This window comes from Nycticebus coucang, chromosome 22, assembly GCF_027406575.1.
Source record: "Nycticebus coucang isolate mNycCou1 chromosome 22, mNycCou1.pri, whole genome shotgun sequence".
NCBI classification, from domain to species: Eukaryota; Metazoa; Chordata; class Mammalia; order Primates; family Lorisidae; genus Nycticebus; species Nycticebus coucang.
Window position 1 is genome coordinate 49,853,413 of NC_069801.1, and position 22,269 is coordinate 49,875,681.

At 42.1% G+C, this 22,269-nt stretch overlaps 1 protein-coding gene and 1 pseudogene across 3 annotated transcripts in view; one reads left to right on the plus strand and one right to left on the minus strand.

Annotated features, from left to right (window-relative positions):
- Nucleotides 1-22,269, plus strand: part of SCP2 (sterol carrier protein 2) — a 159,607-nt gene that overhangs the window by 77,783 nt on the left and 59,555 nt on the right. For all 3 annotated transcript variants that reach the window (XM_053576525.1, XM_053576526.1, XM_053576527.1), the window contains exons 9-11: nt 731-881; nt 4,492-4,639; nt 11,556-11,663. In XM_053576525.1, the coding sequence (XP_053432500.1) occupies nt 731-881; nt 4,492-4,639; nt 11,556-11,663 (407 nt within the window). The remainder of the gene's footprint in view (nt 1-730; nt 882-4,491; nt 4,640-11,555; nt 11,664-22,269) is intronic.
- Nucleotides 21,548-22,077, minus strand: LOC128575147 (transcription and mRNA export factor ENY2-like; annotated as a pseudogene).

The following is a 22,269-nucleotide window of genomic DNA, read 5'->3' on the forward strand; positions in this document are numbered from 1 at the left end:
TGTTATAAACTCCGTTCATAAGTGCAAGTGGTATGCAAGTCAGATGTTTGTAACTTGGAGACTGTCTGTACTGCATAGCTCCTATCTGTGTCCTAGTTAACATCTGGCTATGCCCTGGAGATGCTGGAAGTGAAGAAGTTGAGCTAGGTTTTCTCTTTTGTAATATAAGCACCTGCCCATTTAGGGAGTCCCGCTGAACTCACAGAGGGCCTCTTGTGTTTGCCACCTTCCTTCATGGTTTGCTTTTTTTTGAGACAGAGTCTCACTATGTCACCCTCAGTAGAGTGCCGTGGCATCACAGCTTGTGGCAACCTCAAACTTATGGGCTTAAGCGATTCTCTTGGCTTCGCCTCCCAAGATAGCTGGGACTACAGGCACCCGTCATAACACCCCGCTATTTTTTTGTTGCAGTGTCTTTTAGCTGGCCTGGACTGGATTCGAACCTGCCAGCTCTGGTGTTCTAATCACTGAGCTACAGGCGCCGAGCCTATATGATAACTTTTAATTAACTAGACTTGCTGCTTATTTTTATTCTGAGTTAACTAAATATGTTCCTGATAAAGGTTTAGTCCTGAGGCGGAAAGCATGTGCAATTTGTAGCTATAGATTGCAAAGAAGATAAATCACCTATGAGCAAGCATTGGCCTTCTCATGTAGAAAGAACTCCTCGCCTGAAATCCTAGAATTGAGGTAGTACTGGGTGTAAATAATTCTTTTTTCTTCCTCTTAGTCCCACTTCAGATGGTGCTGCAGCGGCAGTTTTGGCTAGTGAAGCATTTGTACAGAAGTTTGGCTTGCAACACAAAGCTGTGGAAATTTTGGCACAAGAAATGGTGACTGATTTGCCAAGCTCATTTGAAGAAAAAAGTATTATTAAAATGGTATGTCTGAGATTCTATTTTATTAATCAAATTGAGAAATCCCTGTTTAAAATTTCAAAGTGAGTTTATGTTCTTATCAGCTCTGAAAGCATCATTCCATTCTGTTTTTGTTTTTGTTTGTTTTCTTTTTGAGATAGGGTCTTGTTCTGTTGTCCTGGCTAGAGTGCAGTGTTGTTGTTATAGCTCACTGCAGCCTCAAACTCAAGGGTGTAAGTGATCCTCCTGTCTCAGCCTCCCAAAGTACTGGAATTAGAAGTGTGAGCCACTATACATGGCCTTAAGAAATTTTTATGGGCGGTGCCTGTGGCTCAGTGAGTAGGGCGCCGGCCCCATATGCTGAGGGTGGCGGGTTCAAACCCAGCCCTGGCCAAACTGCAACAAAAAAACAGCTGGGCGTTGTAGCAGGTGCCTGTAGTCCCAGCTGCTCGGGAGGCTGAGGCAAGAGAATCGTGTAAGCCCAAGAGTTGGGGGTTGCCATGAGCTGTGTGAGGCCACGGAACTCTACCCGAGGGCGGTACAGTGAGACTCTGTCTCTAATAAAAAAAAAAAAAAAAAGAAATTTTTACTTACAAAAAATTGGTCTAGATATTGTAATTTTACAACCCATCCTTAATCTGTTAAGGGAAAATGACTAATGAGAACAGATATGCTTCTTATGATGGAGCCATGCATTATCATATGATAACTTTTATTTTATTTTTTAGAGACAGAGTTTCACTATGTTGCCCTGAGTAGAGTGCTGTGGCGTCACAGCTCACAGCAACCTCAAACTCTTGTGCTTAAGCGATTCTTTTGCCTCAGCCTCCCGAGTAGCCGGGACTAACAGGTGCCTACTGCAATACCCAGCTATTTTTTTGTTGTTGTTCTTGTAGTTGTCATTGTCGTTTAGCAGGCCCGGACTGGGTTTGAACCTGTCAGCTTCGGTGTTCTAACCAGTGAGCTATGGGTGCCAAGCTTATATAACTTTTTTATTTTTTTATTTATTTATTTTTTTGTAGAGACAGAGTCTCACTTTATGGCCCTCTGTAGAGTGCCGTGGCCTCACAGCTCACAGCAACCTCCAACTCCTGGGCTTAAGCGATTCTCTTGCCTCAGCCTCCCGAGCAGCTGGGACTACAGGCGCCTGCCACAACACCCGGCTATTTTTTTTTGTTTGGTTGCAGTTTGGCTGGGGCCGGGTTTGAACCCGCCACCCTCGGTATATGGGGCCGGCGCCTTACCGACTGAGTCACAGGCGCCGCCCCTTATGTAACTTTTAATTAATTAGACCTGCTGCTTATTTTTTTCTTTTTTTTTTTTTTTGAGACAGAGCCTCAAGCTGTCGCCCTGGGTAGAGTGCTGTAACATCACAGCTCACAGCAACTTCCAACTCCTGGGCTCAAGCGATTCTCCTGCCTCTGCCTCCAAGTAGCTGGGACTACTGGTGCCCGCCACAGCGCCCAGCTATTTTTTGTTGCAGCTGTCATTGTTGTTTGGCAGGCCCAGGCTGGATTCGAACCCACCAGCTCAGGTGTATGTGGCTGGCGCCTTAGCTGCTTGAGCTATAGGCGCTGAGCCAACCTGCTGCTTATTTTTATTGTGATTTGACTAAATATGTTCAGAACTCTAATCTTATCGAATTAAGGGGAACAATAAAGATGTTCAGAGAACTTTCTTACCCTTTAGAGCTTTAAAAATCCTGTTTAAAGATTAAGTACAAAATGGAGAACAGTAAAAAAGATGAGAATTTAGACCTTGAGTTCATTGAATATTTAAAGATACACACATACATGCTCTTATATGATAAATTATTTATAAAATTATTTTACAAAAATTCTGTGAATTTGAAAATGTATTTATAATTTGCCCAAGGTCACAGTTAGATTATGGCAAAGATAAAACTTGTTTAAAATAGTTTTCTGATTAAACATTTTTCAGCCAGGTGTGTTGGCTCACGCCTATAATCCTAGCACTCTGGGTGGCTGAGGTGGGTGGATTGCCTGAGCTCACAGGTTCAAGACCAGCCTGAGCAAGAGCGAGACCCTGGCTCTAAAAATAGCCAAGCGTTGTGCTGAGTGCCTGTAGTTCTAGCACTCAGGAGGCTGAGGCAAGAGAATCTCTTGAGCCTAAGAGTTTAAGATTGCTGTGAGCTGTGATGCCACGGCACTGTACCAAGGGTCAAGGGTGACAAAGAGAGACTCTGCCTCACAAAAAAAAAAAAGGCTACATTTTTCATTATGTTGCAGTTTTATTCCTTCAAGAAATGTTGAAGGAATGTTCATGTTCTTTTGTTTTCTGGGGCCAAGGAGGTATTAAGAGCATGGACTTTGGAAAAATAGTTTGATCTTGTGTGATCTTGTAAAAGAAGAGTATGCATTTTCATATAGAAATTCCCCCATATTTTTCAGTATATCTGACTCATAATGATGTCTTGATAAATCTCTTCAACTAATGTACCACAAGTATACGATATAATATGATAGAGGTTTTGTAACTTAGCATAAGATGTGGTCTGAGGAATTCTACGTCTTTCTTTTTTTTTTTTTTTTTTTGAGACAGAGCCTCAAGCTGTCTCCCTGGGTAGAGTGCCATGGCATCACAGCTCACAGCAACTTCCAACTCCTGGGCTCAAGCGATTCTCCTGCCTCTGCCTCCCAAGTAGCTGGGACTATAGGCACCCGCCACAATGCCTGGCTATTTTTTGGTTGTAGCCATCATTGTTTGGTGGGCCTGGGCTGGATTCGAACCTACCAGCTCTGGTGTATGTGGCTGGCACCTGAGCCGCTTGAGCCATAGGCGCCAAGCCTCTACGTCTTTATTATGTATTTTATTTAAAATTCTGGGGGGGGGGTTTTTAGCATAAAATTGGATATGTACATTCTCTCACCTGGATAGTGTTTTATTTGGACTTTCTTTATAATATAGAATCAGCTGAGATTTTAATAATGTGTGGTTAATTTTCACTGTTAAGATTATGCATACTTTAGTTGGGCGCAGTGGCTCGTGCCTATAATCCTAGTACTGTGGGAGGCTGAGGCCGGAGGATTGCTTGAGCTTAGGAGTTCGAGGCTTGTCTGAGAGTGAGACCCTGACTCACAAAAAAAATTGAAAAACCCAGCTGGGGGGCGGCGCCTGTGGCTCAGTGAGTAGGGCGCCGGCCCCATATGCCGAGGGTGGTGGGTTCAAACCCAGCCCCGGCCAAACTGCAACCAAAAAAATAGCCGGGCGTTGTGGCGGGCGCCTGTAGTCCCAGCTACTAGGGAGGCTGAGGCAAGAGAATCGCGTAAGCCCAGGAGTTGGAGGTTGCTGTGAGCCGTGTGACGCGGGCGGTACAGTGAGACTCTGTCTCTACAAAAAAAAAAAAAAAAGAAAAACCCAGCTGGGGTTTTGCACCATGGCAAGGTCTGTAATCCCAGCGACTTCAGAAGCTGAGTCAGCAGGATGCCTACAGCCTGAGTCTGAGGTTGCAGTGAGCTACGACGCATTGCACTCTGCTCAGAGGAGAGGGTAGAACTATCTCGATTAAAAAAAAAAAAGGCAATGATTATGCATACTTTAATCTCTTAAAATCCTTGTGTAAAAGACCCAGTTTTTGTGCCCTTAATTTGTTTCTATGTGGTTTTGGTTTTAGGTTGGCTTCGATATGAGTAAAGTTGCTGCCAAAAGATGTTATGAGAAATCTGGCTTGGGACCAAATGATATTGATGTGATAGAACTTCATGATTGCTTTACTTCCAATGAACTCCTTACTTATGAAGCACTGGGACTCTGTCCAGAAGGTAATATCTTTGAAGAAGGCATATTAACTGGTAAACTTTACTCAGAAAACTTTATTTTCACCATTAAACAACAAAATTCATCAATTACCTCATTCCTGGGCTCAAGCAATCCTCCTCCCTCAGCCTCTTAAGTAGCTAGGACTATAGGCACACACTACCACACCTGGCTAATATTTCTATTTTCAGTAGCAATGGGGGTCTCACTCTTGCTTAGGCTAGTCTCAGACTGAACTCAAGAAATCCTCCTGCCTTGGCATCCCAGAGTGTGAAGATTATAGGTGTGAAACACTGTGATAAGCCTTCATGTTTTTGTTTTTATTTTTTGTAGAGACAAGGTCTCGCTCTGTTGTCTAGGCTGGGCTTAAACTCCTGGTTTCAAATGATCCTCTTACCTTGGTCACCTAGAGTGGTAAGAGCTACCCTGCCTGGTGTTTTCTTTCTTTTTTTCTGTCTTTCTTTTTTTTTGAGACATAGCCTTAAATTGTTGCCCTTGGTAGCTTGCCATGGTGTCACAGCTAACAGCAACCTCACCCTCTTGGGCTTAAGTGTCTCTTGCCTCAGCCTGCAAAGTAGCTGGGACCTCAGGCGCCCACCAGAACGCCTGGCTATTTTTTGTTGCAGTTGTAATCGTTGTTTAGCTGGACTGGGCTGGTTCGCACCTGCCAGCTCCGGTGAATGTGGCTGGCGCCATAACCACTGTGATACAGGCGCCAAGCCTACCTGATCTTTTCTTTCTTTTTTTTTTTTTTTTTTTGTAGAGACAGAGTTTCACTTTATTGCCCTTGGTGGAGTGCTGTGGCGCCACACAGCTCACAGCAACCTCCAACTCCTGGGCTTAGGCGATTCTCCTGCTTCAGCCTCCCGAGTAGCTGGGACTACAGGCGCCCGCCACAACGCCCGGCTTTTTTTTTTTTTGTTGCAGTTTGGCCGGGGCTGGGTTTGAACCCGCCACCCTCGGTATATGGGGTCGGCGCCCTGCTCACTGAGCCACAGGCGCCGCCCTACCTGATCTTTTCTTAAATTTCTACACCAGTCTGTTGAATATTCACAGTTCCCTTCAATTTTTCAGTTCATCATGATAGGTTTTTTTTTGCTTGTTTCTTAATCATCATACCATTAAGTAGCATGTGTTCACCGTGAAACTGATGGATCCACTCTCTTTTCTTTTTTTAATGATGTCAAATCCTTATCTTCAGGATCTGTTCTTTAAATACACATTTGTGATCTTCATTTTTAGCTTTTAGCTTTTTTTTTTTTTTTTTAGAGACAGAGTCTCACTTTGTTGCACTGGGTAGAGTGCTGTGGCATCACAGCTCACAACCTCCAGCTCTTGGGCTTAGGTGATTCTCTTGCCTCAGCCTCCTGAGTAGCTGGGACTACAGGTGCCCGCCAGAATGCCTGGCTATTTTTTTGTTGCAGTTTGGCCAGGACAGTTTCAAACCCACCACCCTTGATATATGGGGCTGGCACCCTACTCACTGAGCCACAGGCGCCACCCCATTTTTAGCTTATTAAAACATTTTTTTAGGCCAGGAATGGTGGCTAATGCCTGTAATCCCAGCCCTCTGGGAGCCAGGGTGGAGCGGATTGATTGAGCTCAGGAGTTTGAGACCCACCTGAGCAAGAGAGTAATACCTCGTCTCTATTAAAAATAGAAAAACAGAGGCAAGATGGTTACTTGACCCCAAGAGCTTGAGATTATTGTGAGCTATGAGGCCAAGGTACTCCACTAAGGGTGCTAAGAGTAAGACTCTGTCTCAAAAAGAAAAAAAAAAAAAGTATCACAGCTGAAGGGGCCAGAAAGATACTTCATCCCTTGGGGATGCTGAATAAACTGTGTGGTGTGTTCCTTCCTTTTGACTCTGACCTGACACCTGAGGCCAGGAGTGGAATTTTACACCCGTGGTGTCATGTTGGTGCTCAAGGAGTTTTGGACTTTGCACTATTTTAGATTTTGGAATTTTGAGTTAGTGATGCTCGATCTATGTATTTTTCTTTGTTTGTTTGAGACAGTCTCACTTTGTCACTCGGTCCACTCCATCCTTCTTATCCTTATTCTTTGAATGATACTTTTTCCCCCCTTCATTTGTCTTCAGCTTATTTGTGGTGTTTATTCACAGTATGTCTCATAGGTAGCACGTAACCTGTAATTACTGTTTTTTACACTTTGTCAATCCACTTTGTCAATTTTTGCCTTTTAACTGGAGTACTTAAACCTATGCTAATACAATAGCTATGAGCTGTCCAGCTGTATGTAGTTACCGAGTCCTTGAAATGTGGCTAGTCCAAATTGACATGTGAAGTACACACAAGATTTTGGAGACTCAATATGAGAAATACAAGGTAAAGTATTTCACTAATAATTCTTTTATATTGATTACATGTTAAAGAGGTATTTTAGATATAGAATATATACTTATATGTATTTATATATAATATACATATCTAAGTATGTCGAGCATGATAAATAAAATATATACTAGAAAATTTGAAATTATATTTGTGTTGGACAATGTTGATTTACATCATTAACAATTTGATCCATTAATTGATATGATAGGAGTTAGGTTTGCCATTTTATTGTTTTCTTTGTGTTTCCTCCTCTGATTCTTGTTTCTCTGGTCCTCTTCTGCCTTCTTTTGCATCATATGTTTTCAGATGCCATTTTAATTTGTCTCTTCACTTCTTTGGCCGTGTCTCTTTGTTTTTTCTTCAGTGGTTGTTGCATGGCAAGGTTTTTCATCCTTGGCACTATTGACATTTGAGTTCTATCATTCTTGTGGTAGAGCTTTTGCATTGTGGAATATTTAGCAATATTCCTGGCTTTTTACCCACTAAATGCCAGTAGCATCTCCCCCCAGAGCTGTGACGATCAAAAATCATTTCCAGATATTGCCAAATGTCCCCTGGGGGAGGGACAAATCTCTTCCAGTTAAGAACTGCAATAAGGGTTGTAGTATTATGCATCCTAACCTTCACCTTTCAGTTAATATGTACCATTCACATAAAATATAGAAACCTGGGCAGCACCTGTGGCTCAACGGGTAGGGCGCCGGCCCCATGTTTCAGAGGTCGCAGGTTCAAACCCAGCCCCGGCCAAAAACCTGCAAAAAAAAAAAAAAATGTAGAAACCTTACAACCATAAACTTTGCCCTACACTATCCCTATGCTATAATTTTTAGATGTTTTACATCTGTTGAAAACCCCAACATATAACATTACAGTTTTTGTTTTCAATAGTCACACAAATTTTAAACACTTTGAAAGGGAGAAAAAAATTTATATTTGTCCAGATATTTATCATTTATGTGGCTCTTTCTTCTGTTTTGTTTGTTTGTTTGTTTGTTTATTGTTTTTGAGACAGAGTCTTACTATAGCACCCTTGGTGGAGTGTTGTGGTGTCTCAGCTCATGGCAACTTCAAACTCTTGGGCTTAAATGATTCTCTTACCTCACCCTCCCAATTAGCTGGGAGTACAGGCACCCACCACAATGCCTACTATTTTTTTGTTGCAGTTGTCATTGTTTTAGCTGGCCCAGGCCGGGTTCGAACCGGCTAGGTTTAGTGTATGTGACTGGCGCCCTACTCACTGAGAAAAGGGCGCCTCCTCTTTCTTTGTTCTTAATGTGCAGATTTTTCTCTGCCATTATCTCCTTAAGACTAAAGAACTTCTTTTAGCATTTCTTCCAAAGCAGGTCTCTTGAAGAGGAATTCTTTTAGTTTTCCTTCATCTGAGAGTATCTTTACTTAAACTTAATGCCTAAAGGAAATTATTGCTGAATGTAGTCTTCTGGCCTCCATGGTTTCTGATGGGGAGTCTGTAGTCGTTCAAATTGTTGTTTCTCTATTTGTAACTGGTCATTTTTCTCTCTCTGTTTTCATGGCTTTTTTTTTTTAACAGTTTGTGCTGTATCTAGGCATGGTTTTCTTTTTGTTTATTTTATTTTGGGTTTTCTGAGTTTCCTAACTCTGTAACTATGTCTTTCTCCATATTTGGTAAAGTATTTTTTTTGCCTCAGATGTTCTTTGCTCTCTGAGATTCCAATGATGCATACATAGTAGGCCTTTTGATATTGTCCACAGGTCCCAGAAACTGTTTATCTATTTATTTCTTTTTTCTTTTTTTTTTTTCACCATACGCTGGTTTTTATAGACCGTTTGACACATTTTCATCACACTGGTTAACATAGCCTTCCTGGCATTTTCTTAGTTATTGTGTTAAGACATTTACATTCTACATTTACTAAGTTTCACATATACCCTTGTAAGATGCACCGCAGGTGTAGTCCCACCAATCACCCTCCCTCCGCCCACCTCCCTCTCTCCTGTCCCTCCCTTTCCCCCTTCCCCATATTCTTAGGTTGTAACTGGGTTATAGCTTTCATGTGAAAGCCATACATTAGTTTCATAGTAGGGCTGAGTACATTGGATACTTTTTTCTTCCATTCTTGAGATAGTTTACTAAGAAGAATATGTTCCAGCTCCATCCATGTAAACATGAAAGAGGTAAAGTCTCCATCTTTCTTTAAGGCTGCATAATATTCCATGGTGTACATATATCACAATTTATTAATCCATACGTGAGTCTATGGATACTTGGGCTTCTTCCATGATTTAGCAATTATGAATTGGGCCGCAATAAACATTCTGGTACAAATAGAAACTGTTTATCTTTTAATCCCCTTTTCTCTGTTTTTCAGATTAGATCATTATATTGATATACCTTTTAATTCACTGACTCCTCTTTTACCCTCTTTCTGCTCTTGAACCATTCTAGTGATCTCTTTATTTCAAATATTGTATATTATAAAATTTCCATTTGGTTCATTTTATATTATAGTTTTCATTTCTCTCTTGGAACTTTTATCTTTTTGGTATTGCTTATGTGGCTTTCTTTGCCTTGTTAGAAGTTCTAACAGCTGTTTTGAAATCAGTGAGAATTCCATCCTTAGGCTTTCTCAGGTTTCCTATCTATTATTTTTATCTTGATATTTAGTAACTTTCTGATACTTTGTACATTAAATAACTTTGGATTAGATCCTGGTAGATGAATTATATAGATCGTCTAGAGAATGTTGATGTTTTTGTTTTAGCAAGCTCTCAAGTCAGTTTGTTATGACAGGTTCTGTGTTGCCTTCTGAAGTTAAAATTGTCCTCAAACCATACCTCAAGCCAATTTGTTATGACAGGTTCTAAATTGCCTTTGTTTAGAGGCCGGCTGTGGTGTCACACCTGTAATCCTAGCACTCTGGGAGGCCAAGGTGGGTGGATTGCCTGACTGAGCTCAGGAGTTCGAAACACCAGCCTGAGCCAGAGTAGACCTCATCTCTAAAATAAAACAAAAACAAGGCCTGACATTGTGGCAGGTGCCTGTAGTCCCAGCTACTTGGGAGGCTGAGGCAAGAGTAACGCTTAAGCCCAAGAGTTTGAGGTTGCTGTGAGCTGTGATACCACAGAACTCTATCAAGGGTGAGGGTGACAAAGTGAAACTTTGTCTCAAAAAAGAAAAAAAGGCTCAGCCCCTGTAGCTCAAGTGGCTAAGGCACCAGCCACGTACATTGGAGCTGGTGGGTTCAAATCCAGCCCGGGCCTGCCAAACAATGACAACTATAACCAAAAAATAGCCGGATGTTGTGGTGGGCACCTATAGTCCCAGCTACTTGGAAGGCTGAGGCAAGAGGATCGCTTAAGCCCAAGAGTTGGAGGTTGCTGTGAGCAGTGACACCCCAGCACTCTACCCAGGGCAACAGCTTGAGACTCTCTCAAAAAAACAAACAAAAAAAGAAAAAAGAGAAAAAACCTCTTTGTTTAGTTTTCTAAGCGCATGCTTAGTATAAGAGTGAGCCTGAGACTTACACAGTCCATGCACAGAATTGGGGATCCTTTTCTCTGGTTCTCTCTACTGTGGACTTCTTCCCTTAGTCTCTAACCTGCAGAGATTTCTTTTTCTGGTTCCTTTGGTTGGAAGGATGGGATTTCTATTAGAGTTTTAGGTACCTCTTCAGTCCCTGCTGCCATTCTCTGATGGGGCTGTGCTCAATCTTGGGGCAAGACTGTTACAACGAGAGAACCTTAAAAAAAGACAGTTGCAAAGTCACTGTTATGCAGTGGCTCTTTCAAGTTTTAACTTCCTCTGTGATTCCCTGTTGCTTTTATTTATTTTTCAGAGTCCTCAGGTAGTCGTTTTTGTATTTTATCCAATATTTTTATTTGCAGTCAGTGGAAGACATAGACTGTAAGTGAAAGAGACAGTGTTAGAACTGTGACCCAGTCTCAAGGTTAAACATTTTTTACGTATTATCTTTCTGTATGAGTATATACATCATATATGCGACGTATTTATCTATATACATATAAATCATATGTATATGACTTTCAAATGTATACCCCGAGGTTTTTGTTGTTCTCTGTTTAAGACAGTCTCACTTTGTCCTGAAATAGCACCTTGAACTCTTGGGCTTAAGTGATTCTTTTGCCTCAGCCTCCTAAATAGCTGAGACTATGCCCAGCTAGTTTTTCTATTTTTAGTGGAGATGGGGTCTTGCTGTTGTTCAGGATGGTCTTGAATTCCTGAGCTCAAGCAATCTACCCAACTTGGCCTCCCAGAATGCTAGGATTTCAGGCATGAGCCACCATGCCCGGCCTGGTATTTGGAGTAATTTTAGAAGCCAGAGAGCTCCAAGACACATATAAGATTTTGTGTTATATGCAAAAAATGTTCTGAAAATATAAGCCTTTATTGTTCAATATTTATTACTTAGCCTTTAGAAGTGTTTATGTTACACTGTTGGTAGTTTAAACTGTTAAAAAATGTTTGCTCTGAGAAATTCTTGGCTATATAGAAATTTTTTAAAAAAGCATATCATTTCTTCCAACATTATTTTAACTTTTCTGAACACTATTTTTCCTTATGTAGGACAAGGTGGAACACTGGTTGATAGAGGAGATAATACCTACGGAGGAAAATGGGTCATAAATCCTAGTGGTGGATTGATTTCAAAGGGACACCCGCTGGGAGCTACAGGTAATATGACTCACAGGTTTCATGCTTTTTTAATTATGGGTTAATATGATGGCACAGATTTCATAAATTTTGAAAGCTCATTTTGCCATAAGTATGAATGATTCATTTATTGATTTAAATGGAAGATTGTATTCTCTGAATTCGGGAGCTGGTACTTTTATGAACAATGTTTTATAAACATTGTTTATAAATTTCTGGATTTTTCTTTAATTATAGTAGTAGACATCAATAATCCTGATTAATTGTGGAGAATTTGAATTACTTGAAACTCTAAATTCAACATTTATATTTTTAAAAGTTTGTTTATTTCCAGGTATAGTTCTATAACTTAACTAATAGGATGTTTCCAAATAGAGATCTTGCTAGACCTGCTAGATAAGAATCATTCTGAAATGAGCATGCTATTTATATGTGGTTACATTGCACAGAACATGTTTTCTCTGGAGATAACATTGCTAGAACTTTTCTTTTTTTTTTTTTTGAGACAGAGTCTCACTTTTTTGCCCTCGATAGGGTGCTGTGCCGTCATAGCTCACAGCAACATCCAGCCCTTGGGCTTAGGTGATTCTCTTGCCTCAGCCTCCCGAGTAGTTGGGACTATAGGTGCCTGCCACAATGCCCGGCTATTTTTTTGTTGCAGTTTGGCTGGGGCCGGGTTCTAACCTGCCACCCTCGGTATATGGGGCTGGCACTCTACTCACTGAGCCACAGGCACTGCTTTCTTTCTTTCTTTTTTTTTTTTTTTTTAAACTTTTTAAGGAGCCACAGCAGAAGGGACTGGAGATTCTCCAAGGGAGTATAGAGTGTGATATCCTCTAGAAGTCTTTGGGAAACTTCAATGGCCTTTCAGTCCTGCAAGGGAAAGCTAGTCATCTATGTTAGAGTCTTTATGGAAAAGGCAAGTTGGTTTGTCTAGGCAGAATTAATCTAAGTCAGGTTTATCTGAATCATGCAGCACCAAAAATTTTGGGTTTTAAGGCAGCTATGTATCCCCTAAAACGCCAAGGTTTCAGGCAGCTGCATGGGTCCTTGTTTCTTGGAATGCTCTTGGTCAAAAAATGAACAGACACATCCCAAAGTAAGGCAAGCATCAAACAAGCATGAGAAAGAGAAAGATAGATTTATAGAGTAAGAAATTTTGAAAAGCAGGGTACATTCAGCAAAGACAGTGAATGGGTCTCTGTCACCAGAGCAAGTAGGCAAAGAGGCTAGGACTAGAACTTTTTTGTTTTGAGACAAAGTCTCAGTATGTCGCCCTTGGTAGAGTGCCGTGGCTTCACAGCTCCCAGCAACCTCAATGTCTTGGGCTTAAGCAGTTCCCTTGCCTCAGCCTCCCAAGTAGCTGGGACTACAGACACCCACCACAACACCCAGCTTATTTTTTTGTTGCAGCTGTTATTGTTGTTTAGCAGACCTGGGCCAGGTTCCAACCTGCCAGCTTTGGTGCATGTGGTTGGTGTCGTAACCACTGTGCTACAGGCACCAAACCAGGACTAGAACTTTTGTAGTTTTTTTTGCGACAGAGTCTCAAACTGTCACCTGGGTAGAGTGCCATGGCGTCACAGCTCACAGCAACCTCAGAATCTTGGGCTAAAGCAATTCTCTTGCCTCAGCCTCCCATATCGCTCGGACTACAGGTGCCTGCCACAACACCCAGCTATATATGTGTGTGTGTGTATATATATATATATATATATTTTTTTTTTTTTGGTTGTAGTTGTCGTTTGGCTGGATTTGAACATGCCAGCTCTGGTGTATGTGGCTGGCGCCATAGCCACTTGAGCTATAGGCGCAGAGCCAGGACTAGAACTTTTGAAATGAGAATTTTACTAAGGCTCTGCTGTTGACTGGTCATATGACTATTTTTTTTTTTTTTTTTTTTGCTGGGACTAGGTTTGAACCTGCCACCTCCGGCATATGGGACCAGCACCCTACTCCTTGAGCCACAGGCGCCGCCCTATATGACTATTTTTATCAGGGAATTAATGACTTTAACTCTTCATTCCTTAATTATAAAATGACAAACTTGTACAATGCAATCTGTAAAATAATTTTGAGGCTCAGCGCTTGTAGCTCAAAGCAGCTAAGGCACCAGCCACATACACCGCAGCTAGTGAGTTCAAATCCAGCCCAGGCCTGCCAAACAACAATGACAACTACAACCAAAAAATACCCGGGCGTTGTGGCAGGCACCTCCCAGCTACTTGGGAGGCTGAGGCAAGAGAATTGCTTAAGCCCAAGAGTTTGAGGTTACTGTGAGCTGCGATGCCATGGCACTCTAGCAAGGGTGACTTACTAAGACTCTGTCTTACAAAAAAAAAAAAAAAAAATAGTAATAGCAACATCTCCATACTCTCCTTTATAAAAATACCAAGAACAGTGGCAAAAACTATCAAGATCAACTATTTTCATAACTTTGAAATTAACCAAAAAGTTACAATAATCTGAGGGGTTTGGGGATGGTGTTTATTTAAAACAACAACACCAAGGAGTAGAATCTCTGTAAGAACAGCAAACTTAGTGGCATTTTCGCTTTCTGTAATACCTTCTCCTCTTCTCAGCTCTATGGTAACCTTGAAAACCCACAGCCTGGGTGGCACCTGTGGCTCAGTGAGTAGGGCGCTGGCCCCATATACCGAGGGTGGTGGGTTCAAACCCAGCCCCGGCCAAACTGCAACAAAAAAATAGCCGGGTGTTGTGGCGGGCGCCTGTAGTCCCAGCTGCTCGGGAGGCTGAGGCAAGAGAATCGCGTAAGCCCAAGAGTTAGAGGTTGCTGTGAGCCATGTGACGCCACGGCACTCTACCGAGGGCGGTACAGTGAGACTCTGTCTCTACAAAAAAAAAAGAAAAGAAAACCCATAGCCTGCAATCACAAGATTAGCAGCCTAGCCAGCACTGAGGGAGTGAAAACAGAGTTGGAACTCTTTCTGAGTCCCATCTTTAGAGAATTACAATTATTTGACCTGTCTGACAACACCCCAGTAAACCCCACTTGAAAGGTTTACCTTTACTTAACTTGACCAAAAACTCCCTTGGTGCAAAGCAGTTTTCCCCAGAGGCATTTGTCAAAAAATGATCGGTGACATTGTTTAACAAAGTAGCTATCTGAGGTCCCTATTGGGGTAAATAATCAAATAACCAAAAAACTTAAAGGTGAAAATCTGAAGAATAAGATGCCCCTGGCTCAGCTCCTGTAGCTCAGCAGTTAGGACATCTGCCACATACACTGGGGCTGGCGGATTCGAATGTGGCCTGGGGCCTGCCAAACAACAATGACAACTACAACAACAACAACAAAATAGGTGGATGTTGTGGCAGGTGCCTGTGGTCCCAGCTACTTGGGAGACTACTCCCTCTCTTGGGAGGCAAGAGAATTGTGTAAACCCAAGAGTTTGAGGTTGCTGTCAGCTGTGACACCATAGCACTCTACTGAGGGTGACATGGTCAGACTCTGTCTCAAAAAAAAGAAAAGATATTCCTAGAAGTCTTTTTTAAATTTTTTTTTTTTTTTTTTGTAGAGACAGAGTCTCACTTTATGGCCCTCGGTAGAGTGCCATGGCATCACACAGCTCACAGCAACCTCCAACTCCTGGGCTTAAGCGATTCTCTTGCCTCAGCCTCCCGAGTAGCTGGGACTACAGGCGCCTGCCACAACGCCCAGCTATTTTATGGTTGCAGTTCAGCCGAGGCCGGGTTTGAACCCGCCACCCTCGGTATATGGGGCCAGCGCCTTACCGACTGAGTCACAGGTGCTGCCCCCTTTTTAAAATTTTTTTAGAGACAGATTTTTTTACTTTATCGCACTCGGTAGAGTGCTGTGATGTCACAGCTCACAGCAACCTCCAACTCCTGGGCTTAGGCAATTCTCTTCCCTCAGCCTCCCGAGCAGCTGGGACTACAGGCGCTTGCCACAACAGTCAGCTATTTTTTTTTTTTTTTTTTAAGAGACAGAGTCTTATTTTGTCACCCTCGGTAGAGTGCTGTGGCGTCACAGCTCACAGCAATCTCCAGCTCTTGGGCTTAGGCGATTCTCTTGCCTCAGCCTCCTGAGTAGCTGGGACTACAGGTGCCTTCCACAACACCCGGTTATTTTTGTTGTTGTTGTTGTTGTTGCAGTTTGGCTGGGGCCGGGTTCAAACCCACCACCCTGGTATATGGGGCCAGCACCCTACCCACTGAGCCACATGCACTGCCCATCCCTAGAGGTCTTAAAAAGATCTGACATATTCTTGGGAATCTAGAAGGCCAAGTGCATACATAAGGCAGTGCTCATGGTCAGAACTGTGGGCGTGCTCAGGAAAGATCTGAGAAGGTCCCCGAGTCCTGACCTCTGGCTAACTTTGGGCCTTTGCAGAAGCAGGAAGTAAAGGCTAAGGTGGAGTTGTAAAGTGCCTGGCTGAAAACCCAATACACATACCAGAGGTCCGGCAAAGATCAAAGACATGTTAGTTTAGGCATTTAAGGAAATCTCTGGTCCAGTCAGTAGCTGACCACTAAGCTAACCAAGAAAAAATTCTATGGCCATACGTGACAAAGAATACAAAGAATTAGTGTGGAAAAATCACTAAGTAAACAACAACATACAGCAGTAATAGCAAACAAACTTTGGGAAATGGAGAGAATCCGATTGATTTTAGAGTAGTCACATTGTGTTATTTACAATGTCCAGGTTTCAACAAAAAAGTAAGAGACATGCACACTGGAAAAAAAGCAGTCAATAGGAACTGTCCCTGAAGAAGCGAAAACATTGGCCTGAACTAGACAGAGACTTTGAATTAGCTACTGTAGGTGTGTGAAAAGAACTAAAACATGTGTTAAGATAGTGGAAAGTATGGGAGTGGCGTTTCCCCAGGTAGAGAATATTAATAAATAAAAGAGAGCCAAATATAAAGTTGGAGTTGAAAAGAAATCTAGTACAAAGAATCAAGGATAGAATCTTAACTTTCCAGGCGGCACCTGTGGCTCAATGGAGTGGGTCGCTGGCCCCATATGCCAGAGGTGGCCGGTTCAAACCCAGCCCTGGCTAAAAACTGCAAAAAAAAAAAAAACTTTTAGTAGACTTCAATGTTAAAAGTGTAAGTGGAGAAAAAGAGCCATTAAGAATAATGAAATGGGGAGAAGGTGTAGTGGCTTATGCCTGTGATGTTAGCACTTTGGGAGGCTGAGGTGGGAGGATGACTGGAGCCCAGGAGTTCCGGACCAGCCTGGACAACATAGAGAGATCCTATCTCTACTGAAAATAAAAACTAAATTCGTTGGGCGCAGTGGTACATGCCTATAGTTTCAGGTCCTCATGAGGCTGGGGCAGGAGGATGGCTTGAGCCTAGGAGTTTGAGGTTGCAGTGAGTTATGATTAGGTGTTATGATTAGTTGTTTTTATGCCACTGTACTTCAGCCTGGGTGACAGAGCAAGATCCTTTCTCAAAAACAAATAAGCAAAAGAATAAAGAGAAGGAATAGTAAGTGAGCAAAGAGAGGAGAGTTTGGAAAGTAAGAGAGTAGGCCATCATGGTGGCTCATGCCTGTAATCCTAGCATTCTGGGAGGCTGAGGTGGGAGGCTCCCTTGAACTCAGGAGTTCGAGACCAGCCTGAGCAAGAGAGAGACCCTGTCTCTACTAAAAATAAAAAAATTAGCCAGGTGTAGTGGTAGGAACCTGTGGTCCCAACTACTCAGGAGGCTTAGGCAGGAGGATCACTTAAGTCCAAGAATCTAAGGTTGCACTGAGCTGTGATAATACCACTGCACTCTGTCCCAGGTAGAGAGTGAGACTCTGTCAAAAAAAAAAAGTAAGAGATCAGGCCACAAAAACAAGATTGATGAAGAGTAAAGAGTATTCTTAGGAGTTAGGTGTTATGAAGTCCTTGGTAATCCTGGAGCAGTCTTGATGCAGTGTTTTCCATACTTTTTATGGAAGCACATGGGACTCACAAGGAACAATTAGCGAGAAGGTGGCCGTAGTGCAGGTGCGCTTTCAGGGACGGTGGCCATGGACAGAGGGTGCGTAGGGGATGCGCTGGGATTTTAGGTGTGTGTTCTGTAAAAATGAAGTCTTGGGTTTAGTCCCAACCTCTTCACTCTCTTCAGTATGTAGGGTAGCTAGTTAATCCTGGTTTTCTTACCTGTAAAATGGCAATAAAATACAGCGTTAAAAGGCTGTTCTGTGGATTAAATGAGGACGTAAGTGTTGTAAAGTATACAGAAGAGTTCCCGTGAGAGTAGGAATACGGCAATTTCCTAACATTTTTACAAAAGGAAGCCAGGAAGGAGCCTCTTAACTGTTTTGTTTTTTTTTTTTAGTTTTTTTGGTGGTTTTGTCCAGTAATAAAGCTTATTTTGTATCACAGTATTAAAACTAATTTATAATAATTTCAGGAAAAGAGCATTCTTAAATTTGTAAAGAAAATAATTTTTTTCTAGTATGACAGCTTCTTGGCACCATATCTCTATGTAAATATTATGCCCAATACTACACAGACATTATTATTTTTTCTTTTCTTTGAGACAGAGCCTCAAGCTGTTGTCCTGGGTAGAGTGCTGTGGCATCACAGCTCACAGCAACCTCCAACTCTTGGGCTTAAGTGATTCTCTTGCCTCAGCCTCCCAAATAGCTGGGATTACAGGTGCCCACCACAATGCCCAGCTGTTTTTTGGTTGTAGTTGTCATTGTTTGGCAGGCCCGGGCTGGATTTGAACCCGCCAGCTGTGGTGTATGTGGCTGGCGCCTTAGCCGCTTAAGCTACAGGCACCAAGCCTACACAGACATTATTTTAAAGGTATTTTTTGCCTTTGGTAAATGGACTGAACTTCTTTCCGTATCCCTCTAAAGAATTAGATGATACTTCAGTGTTGGTTTTGCTGTTAACGGGACCTAGAGATGTCAAGATGATAATAAATATTCTTGTGGTTTGGTCACTGAAGCCTTATATGAGTTCTACTGAAGTTTGTGTGTGAGGCAGTGATTTCAGTTCTCCTTTCAGATACCTTCCTCGCTCATACAGGAAACCTCTGTTCCAACAGGAGATGCGTATCACATGTCCGATTAGTTGTTTTTATTGACATACAATTTTTTCTCCTCTGAAAGAATATGTTTTTCTTATAATTTGCTTGTCTGGCATTCTGAGATGGTTTTATTTAGCCATCCACTGAAATACTCAGAAATCTTGCTTTATAGTAACAATCTGATTATTATATTTGTTCTTAAAGATTAAATATCGTTTTTTTTTTTTGTAGAGACAGAGTCTCACTTTATGGCCCTCGGTAGAGTGCCGTGGCATCACACAGCTCAGAGCAACCTCCAACTCCTGGGCTTAAGCGATTCTCTTGCCTCAGCCTCCCGAGTAGCTGGGACTACAGGCGCCCGCCACAATGCCCGGCTATTTTTTTGTTGCAGTTTGGCCAGGGCTGGGTTTGAACCCACCACCCTCGGCATATGGGGCTGACGCCTACTCACTGAGCCACAGGCGCCGCCCATATAGTTTTTGTTTTTTTTTTTTGTAGAGACAGAGTTTCACTTTATGGCCCTCGGTAGAGTGCCGTGGCATCACACAGCCCACAGCAACCTCCAACTCCTGGGCTTAAGCGATTCTCTTGCCTCAGCCTCCCGAGTAGCTGGGACTACAGGCGCCCGCCACAACGCCCAGCTATTTTTTTTTTTGGTTGCAGTTCAGCCGGGGCCGGGTTTGAACCCGCCACCCTCGGTATATAGGGCCGGCGCCTTACCAACTGAGCCACAGGCGCCGCCCTAAATATAGTTTTTATACAATAAAATACATAGTTCTCACAAAAACTTGTACATTGATATTTATAGCAACATTATTCATAATAGCCCCAAAGTGGAAACAACCCAGATGTCTATCATCAACCAATGAATGGATAAACAGAATGTGTTATAGTCATACTATGAAACACTCTTTGACCACGGAAGCAATGAAGTACTGGTACTTGCTTCAACAGAGGTGAAACCTAACAGTTTGCTAAGTGAAAGAATGCAGTAAGAAAAGACCACATATTATATAATTTTGTTTTTGTGCAATGCCCAGAGAAGGCAGAAAGTAGAGACAGAAAGTAGATTAATGGTTCCTTAGGACTGTGGGGCATAGCTAAAGGGTATGGAGTTTCTTTTTGAGGTGATGAAAAGGTTCTAAAATTGTGGTAATGGTTACAAAATTAAATGAATACACTACAAACCATTGTACTATACACTTTAAATGTGTAATTGGTTCTGACAGTTGTATACATCCACATAACTACTAGCTATAAAACAAGGCAAAAGAACATTTTATCACCCACAAAAGTTCCATTCTATTTTCAGTCAGTCCCCTGGCCCCACACACCACTACCACCGGGCTACTTTGTTTGACTCCTATCATCATAGATTGGTTTTGTTGCTCCAAGAGCTTCATAGAAATGGAATCATCGTGTAGTGTACATACACGTGTACTCGGTTTGCGGGGAGGGGTTCTGGCTTCTTTGACTCAGAAGAATAGAAGATTCATCCAAGTTTTTCTCATTATCAGTAGTTTGTTCTTTTTTTATTGCCAAGTAATATTGTATAATTGAAATATAAGTGTTTGTTTATTCATTAAGTAGTGGTTGGATATTTGAGTTATTTCCCGTTTAGGGCTGTATGAACAAGAATGCTGTGAATGTTTGTGTACAAGTCTCTTTGAAGACATGTATTTTTATTTCTCCTGGGTTGCTAATGTGGAGTGGAATTACTGGGTCATAGGATACACACACACACACACACACACACACACACACACATATGTTTAACTTTACAAGAAACTGCCAAATAGTTCTCGAAAAGGTTGTTATGTATTTTTTAAATATTCTATCTGGATGACAAATTTTAACATTTAACAAGTCTTTCTCTTCCTCCTACCCTAAGTTTTACTTCTCAGAGTCAGTTCTTTTTAATATTTCTTCCGTCTTTTTCCAAATATGTGTATGCTTTTACAAATGTATGTGTTTATATGTTTATGCAGTCTTTCTGTATGTATGTGTGTATATTTATCACATTGTAGATTCCTTTTTTCAGTTATATCTTAAAAATTCTTCTATGTTATTGGCTCAGTGCCCATAGCACAGTGGTTACGGCAGCAGCCACATACACCGAGGGTGGCAGGTTCGAACCCGGCCTGGGCCAGCTAATCAACAATGACAACTGCAACAACAACAACAACAACAAAGTAGCCAGGTGTTGTGGCAGGCACCTATAGTCCCAGCTACTTGGGAGGCTGAGGCAAGAGAATCACTTAAGCCCAGAGTTTGAGGTTACTGTGAGCTGTGTTGCCACGGCACTCTACCAAGGGAGACATAGTGAGACTCTGTCTCAAAAAAAAAAATCCTTCTATATTATCACTTGCAAATATTCCTTATTCTTTTTAATGCCTTTATAGTACTTCCATTGTCAGAGTGTACCTAATAATTTAATTATTATTATTATGATTTTATTTATTTATTTATTTATTTATTTTTGCCGGGGCTGGGTTTGAACCCATCACCTCTGGCATATGGGGCTGGTGTCCTACTCCTTTGAGCCACAGCCGCCCATATTATTATTATTTTTTTTGAGACAGAGTCTCACTGTGTCACTCTCGGTAGAGTGCTGTGGCATCGCAGCCAACATCAACCTCAAACTCTTGGGCTTAAGCGATTCTCTTGCCTCAGCCTTCCGAGTAGCTGGGACTAGAGGTGCCTACCACAGCACCCGGCTGTTTTTTAGAGGTGGGGTCTCACTCTGGCTCACGCTGGTCTCAAACTGGTGAGCTCAGGCAATCCACCTGCCTCAGCCTCCCAAGTGTGGGGATTACAGGTGTGAGCCACCACGCCCAGCCTGTTATTATTTTTTATGCCATCATACAAAAAAGGATTTTATTCTGGGAAGTTGATGTCTAATTTATGGTTAGTATTGCTTTCAGAAATAAAACCACAGAGTAACACAATCTAATTCAATTTTAAAGGCTGGCATGCCGTGCAAGGAATGTTCTTCTTTGCAGGAGCTCCTTCTTTACACTGTCATATATCAGGACTCTGCTTTTTGGAGTGATTTTAGCCACCATGTTGTCAAAAGTGTCGTAGCCCTTTTTCTTTAATTACCTTTTCACAGTGTGCCTTCAATTAATCCTTCCAGCCACATTCAGTTAATTAAGTTCTTTCTCCAGTTTCTATCAACTTTTGCTTAATCGCTGCTCCTATCTGCGCATCTTTGTTCATCTTGCTAGCCACTCTCTTCATCTGCCTAGACTGAGACACTCCGTAGCTTGGGCACCCAAGCACGCAGAACGCTGGAACGTGCATTTCCTGATTGAAAGTCATATAGGTCGTGTCAAGTTGGTTATAAATAGTGCTGCAGCAAGTATCTTTCTTTGTGTCTTTCCATACTTTTGTCAAGTATCTATAAGATAAATTCCGGACAGTGGACTCACTGTGTCAAAGGTTAATATGCATTTTAAAATTGGTGGAGATTGGGCGGCGCCTGTGGCTCAGTCGGTAAGGCGCCGGCCCCACATACCGAGGGTGGCGGGTTCAAACCCGGCCCCAGCTGAACCGCAACCAAAAAATAGCTGGGCATGGTGGCGGGCTCCTGTCGTCCCAGCTAC